This window comes from Drosophila subobscura, chromosome U, assembly GCF_008121235.1.
Source record: "Drosophila subobscura isolate 14011-0131.10 chromosome U, UCBerk_Dsub_1.0, whole genome shotgun sequence".
Taxonomy (NCBI): Eukaryota; Metazoa; Arthropoda; class Insecta; order Diptera; family Drosophilidae; genus Drosophila; species Drosophila subobscura.
In genome coordinates, this window is record NC_048534.1 from 5,335,699 (window position 1) to 5,354,040 (window position 18,342).

Genomic DNA, 18,342 nt, shown 5'->3' on the forward strand with positions numbered 1-18,342 from the left:
AAAGCATCACGTAAATTACACAACCCATGCCACATGTCCATGCCCCATTGCCGTTCCCATTCTGATGCCCATTCCCATTCTGATGGATGCATTTTCCCAGGGTCTGTCGTAACCTAGTTAAGGTCCTACTGGTAATCGAGGCTCCCCCGACGCGGATCGGATGCCAGCACTGACAAATTTCACAGAGCGACAGAGACGACCATAGAGTACACCCGCCACCCCCAAAGCAGGAGCCACATGCAAATTGGGGGTGTGTTTCGCAGCAGCGTTCGGAGGAAGCAGCGTCCGTGGAGTACTCGAATTTTGGATGTCTAAGCGGGCACCGCAAAAGCGGAACGGAACGGAACGGACCGCCTGGAACTGCATTGGGCACTGGCCAGGGGTTGGCGGCGAGGGTGGATTGCAACCTCAACCCCCTTCCCCCCGTCTGCCAGGATCTGCAACGTGTCTCTCGCTCTCTGTCTCTGATTTGTGGAAGCATCTCGCTCTCGCTCTCTCGTGTGGGTGACTCGTTTAGAGCAATTTGCTGGTTGATGTGCGGTGATTGCCACAAACTCAACGCGACCGTCAACGAGTAAACAACATAAGCGCGTCTCTCCGCAGCAGGACATACCCCTAGTAGTGCGTTCCGCTCGGCTCCGCTTCATTCTGCATCCGTATCCGTATCCGAATCGATCCACTCCACACACATGTCAATGCTTAATGAGAACGGTTTGAGGGGCAGTCCCGTGGATGCACATGGCAACAATAAGGGCAGTGCAACCACAATGTTGACCACAAAAACGCCATTTTCCATCGAGCATATACTGTTTCAAAATTTAAATAGTGCCAATAGCAACAATGCGAATAATAATGTGAATAATAATAGTAACAATAATAATAATAGCAACAGTCAAAAGTGTGGCAAGAATGCGGTGAAAGGTGCCAGCAGGAGTAGCTTTGCTCCACCCTACGACAATAATACCCAGAAGCAACATCAGCAGCAACAGCCGCACCAGCAGCATCATCATCCGACGGCACAGGCAACAACGCATCCCACATCGTCGGCATCCGCGGCAACTTCAGCCGCGACGGCATCCACACGCGTCAGTCAGGGAGCAGCTGCGTCGGGATATGGCAACGAGGACTATGCCAAGTCCCTGCACAATAGTCAACGGTTAGTGAAGATATAAACAACAAACTAATAACAGGGAAATATTCATGGCGAAATTAAGATCGGTGGAACATAGGAAAAGGAAATTCAATTTAGTTGAAGGAATTAAGGAGTTTTTTTTTTAAATTTACATGCTGGCGATACTATTCTTATCAAATTAACTCATAAATTCGCACCATTAATTGTATTTTTATTAAACCTAAAGATTTTAAATAATTTTGAGAAGAAAAGTGCGTTGAAAATAAGGTGAAAATAAGCAGAACCTTTTGGTAGAAATCTTCGTAAAGATCTTCGAAACTAACACGCAAAATGTAAATCTTTTTAATTGAATTTACATTATTTAATGTGGAACATTTTGAAATAAATAAGGTACGCATTCCACCATCGGAGTAACCACAGAACCTTAAGATATTTCTGCAACATTCATAACATTTAGTCAAAAAGGTGTAAGGATCCCTAATTATCAGATTTTAAGTGAAGAATCTAAAACAAATTTATTGCAACTTTATTTGAAAATAATTTCAATATTTATTTTCTAGTTGGAAAAGTATATTCGAGTAGTACTTAAGAGTTACGAGTTTGTAGTTCAATTAATTTTTAAAGTTATGAAAAGATTTCTTTCTTTGGAACTGTCAAAGTGAGATAAAATTAAAGCAAATCTCAAAACAATTTCCCAAAATATATATCCAACTCCAATTCTATGTTTCCCCAAGTACCATCAAATCTTTTCTGCAGTAAACCTTAGCCAGCTTAACTTCAATGTAACTCTATCCAATTTCCAGTAGCAGCCATCATCCACGTGCTGGAACCTCACACTATGGCAGTTCATCCGCGGAAGCAACATCCCAGCAGCTGGGCTCAGCGGCGGGACAACATTCAGCAGCATCCCAGTTACCGCCAGCACCACAGCCGCCGCCTCCACCGCCCCCGAATGGTGGTGGACCCAGTGGCGGAGTGCTGTATCCCAGTGCGGCTTACACGGACCATGGCTTCTTGCAAATGACCCTGGGCTACCTGTCGCCCTCTTCGGGCACATACAAGTCGGTGGATCCCTATTTTCTCTCACAAGGTGAGTGCCAAACGAAAACTTTTAACTATTTGCAGGACCCATGTCCGTGTCGATGGACATTAACACCCCCAAACAAGTTTTATAGTTTACAATACAAACTGTAATACGATTAATTAAATATGTTTTGCAGCCAGCCTGTTTGGGGGAGCGCCCTTCTTTGGGCCGCCCGGCTGTGTGCCAGAGCTGGCCCTGGGCCTCGGGATGGGCGTGAATGCGCTGCGGCATTGCCGGCGACGCAAGGCGCGCACCGTGTTCAGCGATCCCCAGTTGTCCGGCCTGGAGAAGCGCTTCGAGGCACAGCGTTATCTGTCCACACCAGAGAGAGTGGAGCTCGCCACAGCGCTGGGGTTGAGTGAGACGCAGGTGAAGACCTGGTTCCAGAACCGACGCATGAAGCACAAGAAGCAGCTGCGACGACGCGACAATGCCAACGGTAAGGAACATTGAAACTGACAAACCCCAACTCCGACGATTTTGTAATAGAACTTGGAACTTTCTTTGGGGCAACTTTTTGGTCCTTCAATTAGCCTTTTGGTCTTTGGCTTTTAGCCTGCTGCCTTTTTGAGTTACCAAAAGTTTTGGACAAGTTTTCTACGCAAATCAAATTAGTTCTAAAATTTGTGCAAATTTCTTCGACTTTCACCACTCTAGAACCCGTTGACTTCTCACGCACCGAACTGGGCGGCAGCAGCACTGGCAAACAGCCGCCGGGCGAAGCATCCTCTGCCTCCACAGACGGCTCCAAGCAGAGCTCCAAGATGGCCTCGAGTGGCGCTGGCGTTGGGACGCCCAGTCAAACCCCCAATCCCCAGCAACAGCTGCAGATGTGCTTCCTACAGCAGGGCTACTCAACCGATGATTACTCCGACCTGGAGGCGGACAGCGAGGAGGAGGAAAACTCCAGCGATGTGGACATTGTGGGCGACACTAAATTATATCAACTCACATAGATGCCAGCCAGAATATCTCATCGAATCTGTTCTATCGATGAGAGCTTTCTGGTGGTTTAAAATAGGGGAAAATAAGGAGTTTCCAGAGGTACTTATTTTTAAATAATTGTATATTTCTGGTTATTATTTATTATATATCTTTTTGTAGGTTTACATTTATCATTTTAAAATAGTTAAAATTAAACAGAACAAGTTAAAAATTATTTCTGTATCAAAAGTTAAATATTAATTTTATATTTATTAGATTAATGTTCTGTGTCGATTTGATTTCTCTATCAAATAGGGAGCTCTATAAAGTTATTATTTTAGCAATAATTTATCCAAGAATAGTTAACCTTTTCTTGTGTTCTTTTCTTTGTTACAAAATAATTCGCTATCAGTATTATTTCCCCATTACTTTCCCCTATTTAAAGCTGGCTGGCTGGAGGCTAAGGCCTCAGAAGACATCCTGTAAATACCGATATATACCGATCATATTCTTAAACGAGTTGCTGTCTAGTCACGAACTGTATGTCTAAGAGATATATTTATTAACCATAAACCTAATCAAATTTAGTGATTGTATTCGAGTACTTCCATTTTAAGATCTTCTCTAATTCCAAAGAAAAAATGATCAACATATGGCAGCTCCTTGTCAATGTGCTAGCGATTAAAATAAAGAGAACAAAAATCAACAGTCACATGAGGAAATTGGATGGGTATTACTCGGACTCAGATCGGAATCGGAATTCTATGCCCAATGTATGGGCAATGGGCAATCAAATCCAATTGAGTGGCAACAAAGAGTATAAACTAATAAGGTTAAACATCGCGCATTTGTGTATAGGGTTGAGTGACAGCCACGCCCCCATCTGCGCATGGCCAAGTGCCTGGGGGTGGGCGTTTTATTTTACAGTAACAACTCCTACGGCCTTTGGGGTGGATGATAGACGACGGGATGGATGCTTGGAAAAAGAGGTCTTAACAATGGCAAAATAATTGCGGGGTTTCCAGCCAACCAGCCATGTTAGTGGAGAGACACTTATTGTTCAGAGTTCCTCGTTCCCCGTTCCGTGCGTACGGAAAGTGAATGTTAAATGTTTCCAAATTTATTGATAATTATGGGTTAACAGGAATGCTCTCACCGGGTAGAAAATCCGAGTGTTTCATAGGGGGAATTTACCATTGATACATAATTCAACTAAAAATGGATTTAATCATTCTTAATGAATGGTAAGTAGATAAAACTTTCCGATAAATGTCCATACAATAATTACCATTTGTTTGATCTTTTATAGCATAAGTAATCTCTCTCGCATCTGTAGAATTTAATCGTACATTTAAAACTTATTCCCACCCGTCACATGTTTGATTGAAAAATACATATGTATGTATGTATGTACATACGTATGTATTTATGTATGTATGTACATACGTATGTATGTATGTACATATGTACATACGTATGTATATATGTATATGTATATGTACAATGTAAATAATAATTCCCTTAAGTCATAAAATCAAAGTTCAACTCGGTCTAAAACTGATTGATCTTCTAATAGATCCACATACATTTCACATTTTATTTATACTCCCAGACTTTTCTACAAGATCATTTATTTATTGTTTTATTTATTCATATTTATTTGTATTTTTTTTTTAATTGCATTTTGTGGCTCATGTTCTAATTAACAGACACGCTCTAATTCTAGACAAATTAACAAAAAAATCAAGAGATAATCATTAAGAGAAATATAATCTAAGGTCACAGCAATGACAAGACAGGCAACCACCAGAAATATTAAAATAATCGGACCTCTAACACTTTGTAGAATGAAATTACCGTAGTATGTACATACTTATGTACATATACTTAATAAACTTATCAGTGTAGGATTGATAGGGATTGATGTACAATGAATAACAAACCGGGACTGTAGACGAGCCTCCCAGACGTTCGTGAAATCAGTCGCGTTGGTAATAAAAATTACTCACATACGACTAGCCGGCAAGTGTTTGTTTTTGATATTGTGGCACATAATGTTTATTCAGATGGTATATAGGGTGTTTCATTGGAAGGAGTAGAGTTACAAATCATCGAAGCTAATTTGTAGGTACTTTCTTGGGTATACATTAAAATTTACAGGAATGTGAAACATTTCGGACATGTCTACATACATGTACATATGTATGTATGTACATATGTACATACATACCTAGATCTACATACATAATAACATATTTACAAATTTGTGCATGCATTAAAAAGTTAGGAGAAATATACTCGTATATGTAAAAAGATATAGCAATCTATACGCATTTTTTATAGAAGGAAAAAGAAGGACATTTTAGTCGCTTTTAATTGCTTTATACATTGTATCACCGAAATTAATTAATTATTGTTTTTGTACGTGATGCCACATTTGTAATTAGGCCAGCAAAGTCCAACACAACTTTCGTTATAAAAGATCAAACACCCTTTATTAATTGTTTATTTTTTTAGTTATTATTTTAATGCGAGAAACGAAAAGATTAAATGATATTATGATAAGAGTGACTATGACTTTGGATCTTTACATATTCCGTTCTTCCCATTAACTCTACACTCCCACTCTCTCGCTCTCTTGCTTTGCTTTGCGTCTGGTGCTGATGCTCGCCGCACCACAATCTCTCCACTTCTCTCCACAATCATACAATCCACAATCTCTGTCTGCAGCTATTATGCTCTCCATCAGCACTATCGCTCGCGCTCACTAGCTCAAAGCAAGCAAGTTCATGCATGCACACTTTTCTTATCGCCATATGTTTACGCGCTCTCTCTCACGAAGCTATTGCACTACTCTCTTCGCTTACCACTCCTTTGCTTACTCTCTACCCACTTCCCTCTCTGCCCTCTCTTTATACGCAATTTACAAGCTATCTGTCAGTGGCAAAAAGCCAGACAAGAGAGTAATATTAGCTTTGAATATCCGACGAAGCTTTTAATACTCTTTCAGGTTTGTCATTGTTAAATTTATTTTTAAATACGCAGCCAAATTCAATTATGTTTTCTCAGTCATATTCGATTGATATATTTATGTATCTGTTGTGTTTTTAAACTATTCAAGTAAGTTTTTCATACAATTATATGCAGCATGACAAAAATCGCTCAAAACAATTATACATACATATGTATGTACCTTGAAGGGAAAGTGTAACGCTGTGACGTTGTGGCCGGTGCTGTCGGTGTGGACGTGGACTAAAATCGAATAAACACACAATTCAGTTCGGTGGTTCCGGCAGTCTCTTTAGTACAGCCGTCGACTGCGGTGTTTTCTTCGTTTTCGTGTCTTCCCCCAATCTCTAGATTTGTTTGTGTTGTAAGTGAAAGTGCATTTCGGTTCTAAAGAAGCTATACAAAAGCCTCCAGCAAGGGGTCAAAGCAATGTTAAGGACAAGCCCTAACAGTCAAATCATTCGCATTACTTGAATAGATGAATGATATAGCTACTCTTATACGTACATATGTACGTATACCGCATATGTACATATACGATAAAAATACAACGTTTGCTTATAGACGATATGGTTGCTAATCATGAGTTGACTTTCTTCCTCGGCAAAGTTCCAAAAATAATTAGGGGGGCACGTGTGCGGTATACATAAATACATATGTACATATGTATGTACATATCTATGTACATATACATATGAAAATTGCTGGTGCTAAAAAATAGTATACATTTTGTGGTTCCGGTTTTATAAAACCTTTCCTTGATACGAATATGACCCAAACAGGGACGGGACAAACAGGTTATCAGCAAAGTCAAATATAAATAAAAATCACCAAGAAAAAAAAGATTGTAGGCAAGCGAGTCTATTGATACCCTTTTCTCAGAGTGAACATTATAGAACTAAAAGAGTTCTGAAACAGAATAGTTTTTTAAGAAAGTAGTGTAGTGTTTTTAGTGGAGTGTTCTTAGTGTATAAAGAAACTTTTTTTCTGTGGAATAATTTGTAATATATTAAAAATGCTTCGTTGTAAACTCTACTGCAAATTCCGTGTACTCAGTGTACTTCAAAACAACAACTAGAAAATACACGAAAAGTGACCATTTTTCTGATAATGCTACGATTTTATGCAACAAGCAACCCGAAACAAGACAATCAAGAAGATAGGGGCCCGTATGTTGGGTAGCCCCAAGGGGGGCTGTGACCTTCACAGCCATCGGAAAGGGCACACTTTGTGGCAAATTGTAAATTGTTTGTATTTATATGGATCCCCACAGGAACCACACAGCACATGCTCTTTTCGTATCCGTAATTAGAGTGTCCGAACAACCGATAATGGCGGCAAGTAACGGTGATTGTAAGTGAATGCGCTTCAGCTTCCTGCTTCCATTTCCCTGCCGCGCTGCTGTTGCTACTCCTGCCAGTCCTATATCAACCTACAGCATCCTCCAATCCGCAGCCCTGTAATATCCTACAATCCTCAGCCTCCGCACCTATCAGAACCAATAATTACACAGCCTGTTGTACCACTAAATAACTAACCGTTTCGGCTATCCAGTCTATCCAGTCCATCTTTAAACCTGTTCTTCCTACCTGTCCCAAATTCCTATAGAATCTTGCTGTTATTTACCAAATAAAACACCCAAAAATAACTCCGAAAAGGTGCCTTTAATATTTTATAATCCAGAATATATTTATGATTGGTACGTTATTCCAGTAATACTTAAATCAGAATTATGTAGCTGTATATAATGACAAAAGATACTCCTCTTAATCGGTTACTTATTCCTAATCTCTTACTAAATTCACTTGAACGAATCAGACTAGATTCTACTGAACTTTAACATGATCCCTTCTGTTGACTTGATTGATTAAATATTGAACTATAAACACAGAAGAAAAATAGTATTAATAATTATAAATTCAATTCAATGTTTATTGAAATCTTGTACTCGCAAAAGTTTAAAAAAATATTTACACAATGTACTGGCAAACGAAATTAAATTAAATTATTTTCCTTTTTGAATAATTGTTTTTAATTATTAAAATACAGCCAAATCCACACTAAAATCGATTTTTTTATTTCATATTTAATACAAAAAGATAATATAAAAATTGTGTTAAGAATATCATAAAATTACATATGTATGTACATTTGTATGACACGATGCTGTGCGATCATCCCTCTCCTAATCCCCTCCTTTTAACCAACCCGAAACCAAGAATTCAAATTAAAATCCGATTTCCACATCCTAAACAGCAAAAATGAGCCAACAGGGGCCCGTGTTCGACTCCAATGCCATGACGCTGACGCGTTTTGTGCTTCAGGAGCAGCGAAAGTTCAAGAACGCCACTGGCGATCTGTCGCAGCTGCTCAACTGCATCCAGACGGCGATCAAAGCGACGGCATCGGCGGTGCGTAAGGCTGGCATTGCCAAGCTCCATGGCATTGCCGGGGACGTGAATGTCCAGGGCGAGGAGGTGAAGAAGCTGGATGTGCTTTCCAACGAGCTGTTCATCAACATGCTCAAGTCGTCCTACACCACCTGCCTGATGGTCTCCGAGGAGAACGAGCATGTGATCGAGGTGGAGACAGACAAACAGGTGAGGCAATCAGTTAGAGATATACTCCAAGTTGTGGGCGCAGCAAATTGATAACCCGTTTACCACTCTGTCAGGGCAAATACATTGTCTGCTTCGATCCGCTGGACGGATCCTCCAACATAGACTGCCTGGTGTCGATCGGCTCCATTTTTGCCATCTACCGCAAGAAGAGCGAGGGTGTGCCCACCGTCGCGGATGCTCTGCAGCCCGGTAACCAGTTGGTGGCCGCCGGCTACGCCCTGTATGGCTCGGCCACGGCCATTGTCCTCGGTCTGGGCACGTCGGGTGTGAATGGCTTCACCTACGATCCGGCCATTGGCGAGTTCATCCTCACTGAGCCCAACATGCGTGTGCCTGAGAAGGGAAAGATCTACTCGATCAACGAGGGCTATGCCAGCGATTGGGAGGCGGGTGTGCTCAACTATGTGGCCGCCAAGAAGGATCCCAGCAAGGGCAAACCCTACGGTGCCCGCTACGTGGGCTCCATGGTGGCCGATGTTCATCGCACCATCAAATACGGCGGCATCTTCATCTACCCCGCCACAAAGTCCGCACCAAATGGTAAGCTGCGTCTACTCTACGAGTGCAATCCCATGGCCTATCTGATGATTCAGGCCGGCGGCTTGGCCAGCGACGGCAAGATTAGCATACTAGACATTGTCCCCAAAAAGATACACGAGCGTAGTCCCATCTTCCTGGGCTCCAAGGCGGACGTCGAGGAGGCGCTCAGCTACTTGAAGTGACTTTTACATTTTTAATTTATAAATAAACCCAACACTCGTTTGATATTTTTTGTACCTAAGCTAATCTGCCAACAAATCTTGCCGTAACAATTCCTAATTCGGCCTCCTAATATGATAGATTGTCCTGGAGAACTGGAGAACAATAAATGTTTAACTGATTTTTGGAAACAGACTAAGTGCAAGGACTTTCTCCGCCTCTGTCTCGTGTTAGCTTTTTCTTTATTTCTTATTTTGATTGAAATGTGCATAATTTAAGTCAATCAAAAGACCTCTCGCAGACAAAGTGATAAGTCTCATAGCACTGCCTGTCGGTCATTACAGCATCGAACTTAAAGGTATGAAGCACGACGCAATGTTCAGAGTTCCGAGAGTTATTGGGTGCGCTTTCCAGCCAGTGGATAATTTTTCCTTTGACACGAGTAGTGACCGAAATAAATTCTCCTTCCTTGTCAAGATCGTTCAGAACTATCCAATGCATTTCGTATAATATCAGCCTACTGCTGAAAGCCATCACCTCTTCTTCACTCTGCAGACTCGCCAAATGGGCTCCCATCTCACGGAATTTCTTCAAGGCACCGTGCCAGGTTTTTTTTCATTTCGTTGTCTATGTAATAGTATTTGTGACCAATTTTTTGGAAGGGCTCGAAATTTTCTGGTTTTGATTTGGTTTTTATTATACCCGTTACTCGAAGAGTAAATAGGGCACATTGTATTTGTGCTAAAGTGGATGTATGTAACGCACAGAAGGAAACGTTTCCGACCCCATAAAGTATATATATTCTTGATCAGCATCAATAGCCGAGTCTATGCCTGTTTTTTTTTTTTTTTTTTTGTATGTATAGGAGGGAAAAGCTTTGAAAGCCGATAAGTGTGGGACTTGGAATTACCTCACCCACTAAAAACCCCCCTACTCTCCGTATCCCTCTCGCGGTACGACCGTTAAGTATTACTTCGCGGGGGGGAGATGGCATGAAAGCCGTCACTAGGTCCTATCTAGGATTTGAATTTTGATTCCGCTGTCTTTCAGCGCGACGCAAGGATTGGATGATCTCTGCATCCCAATTGTTTTGCGAGCTAAGTAGGATATCCATTAAGTCGTTGACTATAAATGGCCTCCCAATGCCTAGGCTTAGCTCTTCCCGATCAGCAGAGAATCTTGGACAGACAAAAAATACATGTTCAGCGTCTTCTATGGTCCGTGCACAGTGCGTACAAAACGGATCCGACTCGCATTTAAATCTATGTAGATAGGATTTAAAGCACCCATGTCCTGTTAAGAGCTGCGTTAGGTAAAAGTTCGTCTCACAAACGGCCGTTTGGGTGCCGTTGGGTGTGTTACGCCATCGCTCCTGCCATCTGAGTTGGGTCTCCGCCTCGCGGATTGCCTGGTCTTCGATGGTGGTTCCAGCGGCGAGAAGGTCTATTGGCGCCATGCCGGCCAATACTAGGGCCGCATCTTCGGAGACGGTGCGGTAAGCACTAAGGACTCTCAGTGCACATCTTCGGTAGGCCGCTTTGCAGGCGCGGCTGTACGTTGGGAGCTCCATAGCTGGCGCCCATATTTGAGCAGCGTACATAATGATGGCTCTGACGACAGAGCATATGAGCAGTCTGCTCCTCTGTCTTGGACCGCCGATGTTGGCCATTATGCCGGATAACGCGCTTGTTGCCCTGCCGGCCTTGGCTCCGGTTGCTTCCAAGTGCTGCTTGAAGCTAAGCCTGTGGTCCAGAAGGACTCCCAGGTACTTGATAGCCGGGGAAGACTCGATTTCGTCTGTCCCAACAACCACTCTAGCTGTCTCTACCTTTTTCCTGGTGCTAATCAGGACCGATTCGGTTTTGTGCGCTGCTAAACTGAGGCCGTTTTCTTGGAGCCAGCACATCACTCGTCTGACTGTCTCGTTCGTGGTCTCCTCCACTTCAGTTAGTGTTTTATGTACCGCTACTACCGCGATGTCGTCAGCGAAGCCAACGATGCCGCAGCCGGCTGGTGTGTCCAGTCGTAGGATGCCATCGTACATGACGTTCCACAGAAGCGGGCCGAGAACAGACCCCTGTGGAACGCCTCCTGTAAGTTGTCGTCGTTTTTGTCCCGTCGAGGTGTCGAACAGCAACACTCTGTTTTTGAAATAGCTGGCTACTATGCCCACCAGGTACTCTGATACTCCAATTCTGGAGATTCTCTATGCCTGTCTGTCCGTCTGTCCGTCTGGCTGTCTGTCCGTCTTGTTTGTCGGCTGGTCCTCAGAGACTTTAAGAGCTAGAGCCACAATTAAAACGAGAAGGGACGTGTGAGACGCTTCTTAAGCGTCACAACTTTTATCCCCGTTACTCAGTACTACATCTGTACCTTAGCGGTTTTGTGTCAAATTTTAAATTTTTTCTTCGTCTGTCATCTACATCTACAACTTTTCTCACGCCAAAACGCTCCTTTAGCTCGCCTTCCTTCCCTAGAGCCGCACACTGCAGAGTCACGGCAGAGACGCGGCAGAGGCCGAGGCAGAGACAGAGGCCGCACACTGCGCGAAGCAGAGTGTGAATGAGTACCGAGTATAAAAGTTGTGACGCGACTCACACGTCCCTTCTCGTTTCACATAACTTAAGTATCTTAGATCTGATTGTAAAGAACATTGTTTGTCTGAAAAGTTGATTGATGCTTGGACTTAAACTTTTTGTGGTTTTAGCTTACCGTCTGGCAAATATTAAACTTTGAAATGTAAACATTTTGATTTTTGTGCGGTATTTTTAACAATACTTCGACTTTAAAACCCAATTTTAGCTCAGCCGACTCTCCATTATTCCATAGTATAATGCACCTGTGCAATAAAAACGAGAAGGGACGTGTGAGACGCTTCTTACGCGTCAAAACTTTTATACCCGGCACTCAGTACTACATCTGTACATTAGCGGTTATTTGTCAAATTTAACATTTTTTCTTCATCTGTCATCTACATCTTCACACACTACTCACGCCAACGCCTCTTTAGCTCGCCACCCTCCCCTAGAGCAACACACTGCAGAGGCAGAGCCAGCGGCCGGTGGTCAGTGTGCGGCCACTGCGCGAAGCAGAGTGTGAATGAGAGAGTGTGCAAAACACAAATCATAAGCTGCGGGACGGGGTGGGTTTAGCCACGGCTATGGCAGTGGTGGAGGAACGGCAGGGGCAGACGCCACACACTGCGCGAAGCATAGTGTGAATGGGAGAATATGCAAAAAACAAATGTAAGCTGCGAAACGGGGTGGGTTTGGCCACTGCTAATTAATTTCTTCATTGTGGCTATAATAATGCTCCAATAATTCCCCATTTGGTGATCTGATAGATATGGTCATTCCCTACGGAATGGCGTTTTTAGTTTTCTTTTATCTTCAAAATTGTAGATTTGGGAGGTTTTCGCCCTTTTGCAGAGGCGGAATTTTTGAAATACACTGGTTTCAGTGTGAGCATACAGCAGTCTGGAGCCAAAATTTGGTGGCTCTAGCTCTTATAGTCTCTGAGAACTAGCCGACATACAAGACGGACGGACGGACGGACGGACAGACAGACATGGCTCAATCGACTCGGCTATTGATTCTGATCAAGAATATATATACTTTATGGGGTCACTTTGTGCACAAATACAATATACCCTATTTACTCTTCGAGTACCGGGTATAAATATAGGACACAATATATAACAAGTTTTTAAATAATAATAATAAGTGCTGAGCTGCCCTTAACCCTTGGTATTATATTTTTTTATTTGAAGTCCAGTCAAAATCGGATAAACGAAACTTTATAACTATCAATATAATGAGCGAACGTGCCCACTGTATCTCCGCCGCCCAAAATTCAAAACTTCTGCAATTCCCAACTGGTTCTAGTCACACGGTCACCAGGTGGTGGTTGTTTTCCATATTCAGGTTATCGCTTCTCGGCCTTATGGCTAAGATCAAAGTGTAGTATCTGTTCTTATCAGCTTAACATCTGATAGTTTCTCCATTGGAGAACAACAAATGTTAAACTGATTTTTGGAATCAGACGGAGTGCTAGGGGCTTGCTCCACCTCTGTCGCGGGTTGGCCCGGTATTGCAGTACCGCCGGGATTTTCAGCCCAACTTAAATGATAAATTTTCAAACCCACGGAAAGTAAATAAATGCTCTACCATTTTTATTGACTTTTGCGTTTAAATGAATCCCCTAAAGACACCTCACAGATAAATTTCACATGCTTCGAATCGCATGGCACACTAAAAAACCAATAATCGGCGATGTTCCGCAGCCCGCCACAAGATTGACCCGTATGGGTAAACTTCGCTGTCACTGATAACAAATTTCTCAATGGCTTCAGGTGTTAGTAAGCTCCACTCTACTGTTATCCAATAGATCTGGTCCGGCGTCAGCCTCTTGAGGAGTTCTTCATTGTCAGACATGCTTTGCAGAATCGCCAAATCGGCTCCCATCTCACGGCACTTATAATAGGCACCTATCCAACTTAGATTTGTATTATTTTCTATATAATAGTATTTACGACCTATTTTTTGGAAAAGTTAAAAATTGTTAGGGTTAGGTTTGGTTTTTTTTCTTTCAGCTCAGAAGCGAGTTGTTTCTCCGAATTCTGAATTTCTTTTGAGCTCTTTACTAACTTCAACAGAGTCTCTAACTTACCGTCATGGAAATCCAATTTTTGAATCTGTCCTCCAAAACTCTTTAATTGTTCGTCTATTGGGGCGATTTTTGAGAGAGTATCTGTGGACCCTTTGGACTCATACGACTCAAATTTCTGAATCTGTCCTCCCAAATTCTCTAATTTTTCCTCCATCAAGGCGATTTTTGAGAGTGTTTCTGCCGGCTGCTTGGCCTCACAGCTCTCCACTCGCTTTTGCAGGATGGCGAGGTACTCCAGGACCGGTTTCACAGCTCCGTAACAGTAGCCGCCGCACAGAGATTCGTCTTCTTTGGCTTCCACAACGTTGCGTGCATCCCGTGATGGTTTAGCCTGCCAGAACTGTGACATAGACGGACAGACGGACGGACGGACAGACAGACATGTCTATATAGACTCGGCTATTGATGCCGATCAAGAATATATATATACTTATACTTATGGGGTCGTAAACGTTTCCTTCTATGCGTTACTTACATCCACTTTGTGCACAAATACAATGTGCCCTTTTTACTCTTCGAGTACCGGGTATAAAAAGGACTGACTGGCGTTGGCGGAGTTTCACAGAGGTATTTATAGTTCCGTTGAATCGGATGTCAACTGATAATAGATTCAAATGGGATAATCCCATTTCAAAGTCAGTCAAATAATAATGATAATGATTTAATAATTGTTTTATCCATATGCTAGATTACGACGAACGTTTCAAAAGTCAAGAAATGTTAATTCTAGAAGGAATTCGCTTTATGCTTGGGCACGAAGCTGAAACCTTCGGGCACTCGGCCCAGCAGCATTTCACTAAGCTTCACCCAATCGGCGGCATTTCCGGAACTCATTAGCGTTTCCATTTCGTCGCGACCCCGATATTTCTGGGGCCTGGCATTGATCTTCTGTGGCGGCGACAGCTGCAGCTCCTCGGGTATGTAGCGGTACAGGAATGATTGCCATTCGAGCAGGAAGCGTCGCGTGCTCTCCACACCCTTGGTGTCCGATCCCCAGTGCTCGAGACCATAGTTGCAGTAGCGACGCAGCATCTCAAAGCGCTGCGTTGATGTGGGACACCAGGCCTTTTGCTCCTTGATCTCCTGAAATATCCACGGCTTGATGAGGGCACCGCGCCCAATCATCACCGAGCTGACATGAGGGGCCAGCGCTCGCCGCTCCATATAGTCCTCGTAGCTGAGTATGTCCCCGTTGCCAATGACTGGCATATGCTTGGCTGTGGCGGCGCACTGTTCGATGTAGTCCCAGTTGGCATGCTTAGTGTAGCGCTGCTCGCGCGAACGGCCATGCAGGGTCACGGCCGAGGCGCCCCACTCCTCGACCAGGGGCACCAGCTCGTGGGCCACGCTCTTGTCCGCATAGATCCCAGTGCGCATCTTCACGGTAAATGGCAGCTGCTCGGACAGCGAGGCACAGCTGCGCACAACCAACTCCAATATGTTGGTGCGCCTCATCAGGGCACTGCCGCCTCCTTGCTGGTAGATCAGATCAATGGGACAGCCGATATTGAGATCAATGTAATCAACCTTTGCCGTCTCCTGCAGCACTTGGGCTGCCTGGGTGATGACATTGGGATTATTGCCGCACAGCTGAACGCCAAAGATGTCCTCGCTCTCATGCCTCTTCGTTAGGGCCCACTCCTGGCCCAGGCCCTTGAGCAGCGGCACCGCACAGGCCATCTCGCCGCAGGTTATATCTGCACCCAGCTCCTTGCATATACGACGAAACGGCAAATTGCCCACAGTGGTCAGTGGCGAGAGGACGAGCTTCTCGCGAAAATCAACGGCTGTCTTGCGGTCAGCATCTCTGCCCACGGGCGAGTCATCGACAGCACTGCCAATGGTTTTTTCACCCTCTTTTGCAGGCCCTTCTGCAGCTTTAGCCTCGGCCTCGTGGTCTATTGTGATGTCACCCTGCTGATTGATCTTCTTCTGCAATTCCAAATTCTTCTCCTGCACCTCCAGTTTCTTCTCCTGCAGCTCCCTTTCTTTCCGGGCATCACGAATCTTCTCGGCCACGGCAATCAATAATTTGCTGCGATCCAAATTGTATTCATGCTTCCGCAGGCGCACCTGTAGATCTGTGGGAATGTTCGTATAAGTACAAGTCTTCACTGTGGAGCCACCAATGGCTACTCGCCTGGTGTAATCCCATTGAATGTGGTCTGCGTGGTCTTTGCATCGTAGTTTTCCTTCTTTATATTCCCGCCCCGATCGTCTGTGTGCGCCTTGGCATAGCGACAAGTGACACCGCGGCCACAATATCCTTTGGTGGCATACACATAACATTCCGAGCCCAAATCCTCGCCCTTGGCTGACAGAAAGGCGTCCAGATCGTGGACATAGCGACAATTGGCCAAAGCGCAGGGAGCACCGCCGGGTCCATCAATCAAAGAGTGGCAAAGATGTGAATAACGATCCTCCTTGAACACGGGACGATTCTGTTTGGGAGCAAAGGAACTTATACTTAGACTGAGACTGGGATATGGCATTTACTCGCCTTGTTCTGGCCACGTTTTCGATCTTTTTTGCTATCTCTTTTCCCGCCAGAGTCCTCAGTTTCACCATCCGCGCGCTTTCTTTTGTTGCTTTCGGAGCTTTCCGCCGGTGCTGCCTCACTGTTGCCACTGACTTCAGTCAACAGATATCTACAAATTGCTACAAATCGTAAGAATTCAAATGTTTCATTTCCTTTAGGTTCTTACTCTGGTTTTATATAGCAAATGCCGGGCTCCATTTCAACAAATTGTTTTTTTTTGTCTCACGTTTTGGCTGCTACTTCTTCTGATTTGCCATTCAGCCTGCGCGCAGCCAAACAGCTGAACATTCAATAGCTATCGATACTTGTGGCAGTCACCGTGAACCAAGCAATGGCTGTGCGCACATCTCTCTTGTATAATGCCGCACGATGGTTCAGCTGTTTAAATACCTCTTAAAATCAACTAAATCGGTAATTAAGCTACTCCAGTAATGATTTCTATATAACCATTTGATTGTTCCGTGCAGCCTGCTCGTGCCCATTTCCGTCCCAGCTTTCTGGACACGCTGCGACTCGCAGTTCGAGGCGGACACGGCGGCAATGGCTTACCGAAATACGGGGGCGTGGGCGGCCAGGGCGGCTGTGTTTATTTTGTGGCCAAGGAGGGACTTACACTACGGAAAATGGCACAGGGACTGAAAGAGAGGCGTGTGGCGGCCAGCAGCGGCGAGGACAGCAGCAAGTTGAGCATTTTTGGGAAACGCGGCGTGGACACGCGCATCGAGGTGCCTGTCGGAGTGCAGGTGTACGACGAACAGCAGAAGCTGCTGGCGGACCTGAATGAGAACGATGCCACCTGCATAGTGGCGGGCGGTGGAACCGGCGGCTGCACGGGCAACAATTTCCTCGGCCACCCTGGAGAGAATCGCATTGTAAACCTCGATCTGAAGCTCATCGCAGACGTGGGTCTCGTCGGATTTCCCAATGCCGGCAAGAGCACCCTGCTCAAGGCAGTGTCCAATGCCAAGCCAAAGATTGCCGCCTATCCTTGTAAGTTAGTTGAATGTTTTTTTGTGAACTGACACCACTTGACAATGTCCTTGCAGTTACCACTATTCGGCCACAGATTGGAACCATTGAGTACGGCGATCTGCGCTCCATCAGCTTGGCCGATTTGCCCGGTCTGATAGAGGGCGCTCATGCCAACTTTGGCATGGGCCACAAGTTCCTCAAGCACATCGAACGCACTCGACTGCTGCTCTTCATGGTGGATATATTCGGCTTTCAGCTTAGTCCACGGCATCCTCATCGTGACTGCCTGGCTAACATATATTCGCTCAACAAAGAGCTGGAACTGTACGATCCCTCGTTGCTGGACAAACCCTGTGTGCTGCTGCTCAACAAAATGGACAAGGAGGGTGCGCATGAGATTCTTACCAAAGTGAAACCAGCCATAGATGATTTGTCCATCGGCCTGGCCGACTGTCCGGAAGAGGTGCGCCCAAAGCGGGTCCTGAAATTCGAGAGTATTGTCCCCATATCGGCCATTAATTCGACAAAGGTAACGCAAGTCAAGTCGCAGCTGCGCCGAACGCTGGTGCGTCTGGCGGAGAAACAGTTTGTGACCGATGGCGAAAAGATTAAGGAGCAGTTGCAACAACGAGTGGGCCTGGTGGGGCCAAAGATCACTTGAAAATAGATACAAATCAAAATAATGTGCACCGAC

The 18,342-nt window shown here is 44.4% G+C and overlaps 4 protein-coding genes and 1 non-coding gene across 6 annotated transcripts; 4 read left to right on the plus strand and 1 right to left on the minus strand.

Annotated features, from left to right (window-relative positions):
* Positions 1 to 695: 695 nt before the first annotated feature.
* On the plus strand, positions 696 to 3,238 carry LOC117901099 (brain-specific homeobox protein). The gene is made up of 4 exons (XM_034811727.1): positions 696 to 1,156; positions 1,936 to 2,222; positions 2,353 to 2,655; positions 2,874 to 3,238. The coding sequence occupies exons 1-4, from the start codon at positions 696 to 698 to the stop codon at positions 3,170 to 3,172; spliced, it is 1,350 nt and encodes a 449-aa protein (XP_034667618.1). The 3' UTR covers positions 3,173 to 3,238.
* A 3,176-nt stretch (positions 3,239 to 6,414) lies between these two features.
* On the plus strand, positions 6,415 to 9,549 carry LOC117902317 (fructose-1,6-bisphosphatase 1). Of its 2 annotated transcripts, XM_034813604.1 has the most exons (4): positions 6,419 to 6,513; positions 7,423 to 7,502; positions 8,406 to 8,749; positions 8,824 to 9,549. In XM_034813604.1, exons 2-4 carry the CDS (start codon positions 7,481 to 7,483, stop codon positions 9,490 to 9,492), a joined length of 1,035 nt encoding a protein of 344 aa, XP_034669495.1. In that variant the 5' UTR covers positions 6,419 to 6,513; positions 7,423 to 7,480; the 3' UTR covers positions 9,493 to 9,549. The 2 variants fall into 2 exon arrangements, with proteins under 2 accessions (XP_034669496.1, XP_034669495.1); XM_034813605.1 differs by lacking the exon at positions 7,423 to 7,502 and having other exon boundaries at positions 6,415 to 6,513.
* A 3,846-nt stretch (positions 9,550 to 13,395) lies between these two features.
* Positions 13,396 to 13,592, plus strand: LOC117902851. Its single transcript, XR_004649449.1, has one exon. It is a non-coding gene; the product is annotated as a U2 spliceosomal RNA (small nuclear RNA).
* A 1,206-nt stretch (positions 13,593 to 14,798) lies between these two features.
* On the minus strand, positions 14,799 to 16,963 carry LOC117902156 (tRNA-dihydrouridine(47) synthase [NAD(P)(+)]-like). The gene is made up of 4 exons (XM_034813294.1): positions 16,843 to 16,963; positions 16,638 to 16,785; positions 16,278 to 16,578; positions 14,799 to 16,218 (listed from the first exon to the last, which is right to left on the minus strand). Exons 1-4 carry the CDS (start codon positions 16,872 to 16,874, stop codon positions 14,864 to 14,866), a joined length of 1,836 nt encoding a protein of 611 aa, XP_034669185.1. The 5' UTR covers positions 16,875 to 16,963; the 3' UTR covers positions 14,799 to 14,863.
* On the plus strand, positions 16,956 to 18,331 carry LOC117902157 (GTP-binding protein 10 homolog). The gene is made up of 3 exons (XM_034813296.1): positions 16,956 to 17,087; positions 17,144 to 17,666; positions 17,723 to 18,331. Exons 1-3 carry the CDS (start codon positions 17,046 to 17,048, stop codon positions 18,307 to 18,309), a joined length of 1,152 nt encoding a protein of 383 aa, XP_034669187.1. The 5' UTR covers positions 16,956 to 17,045; the 3' UTR covers positions 18,310 to 18,331.
* The last annotated feature ends 11 nt before the right edge of the window (positions 18,332 to 18,342 follow it).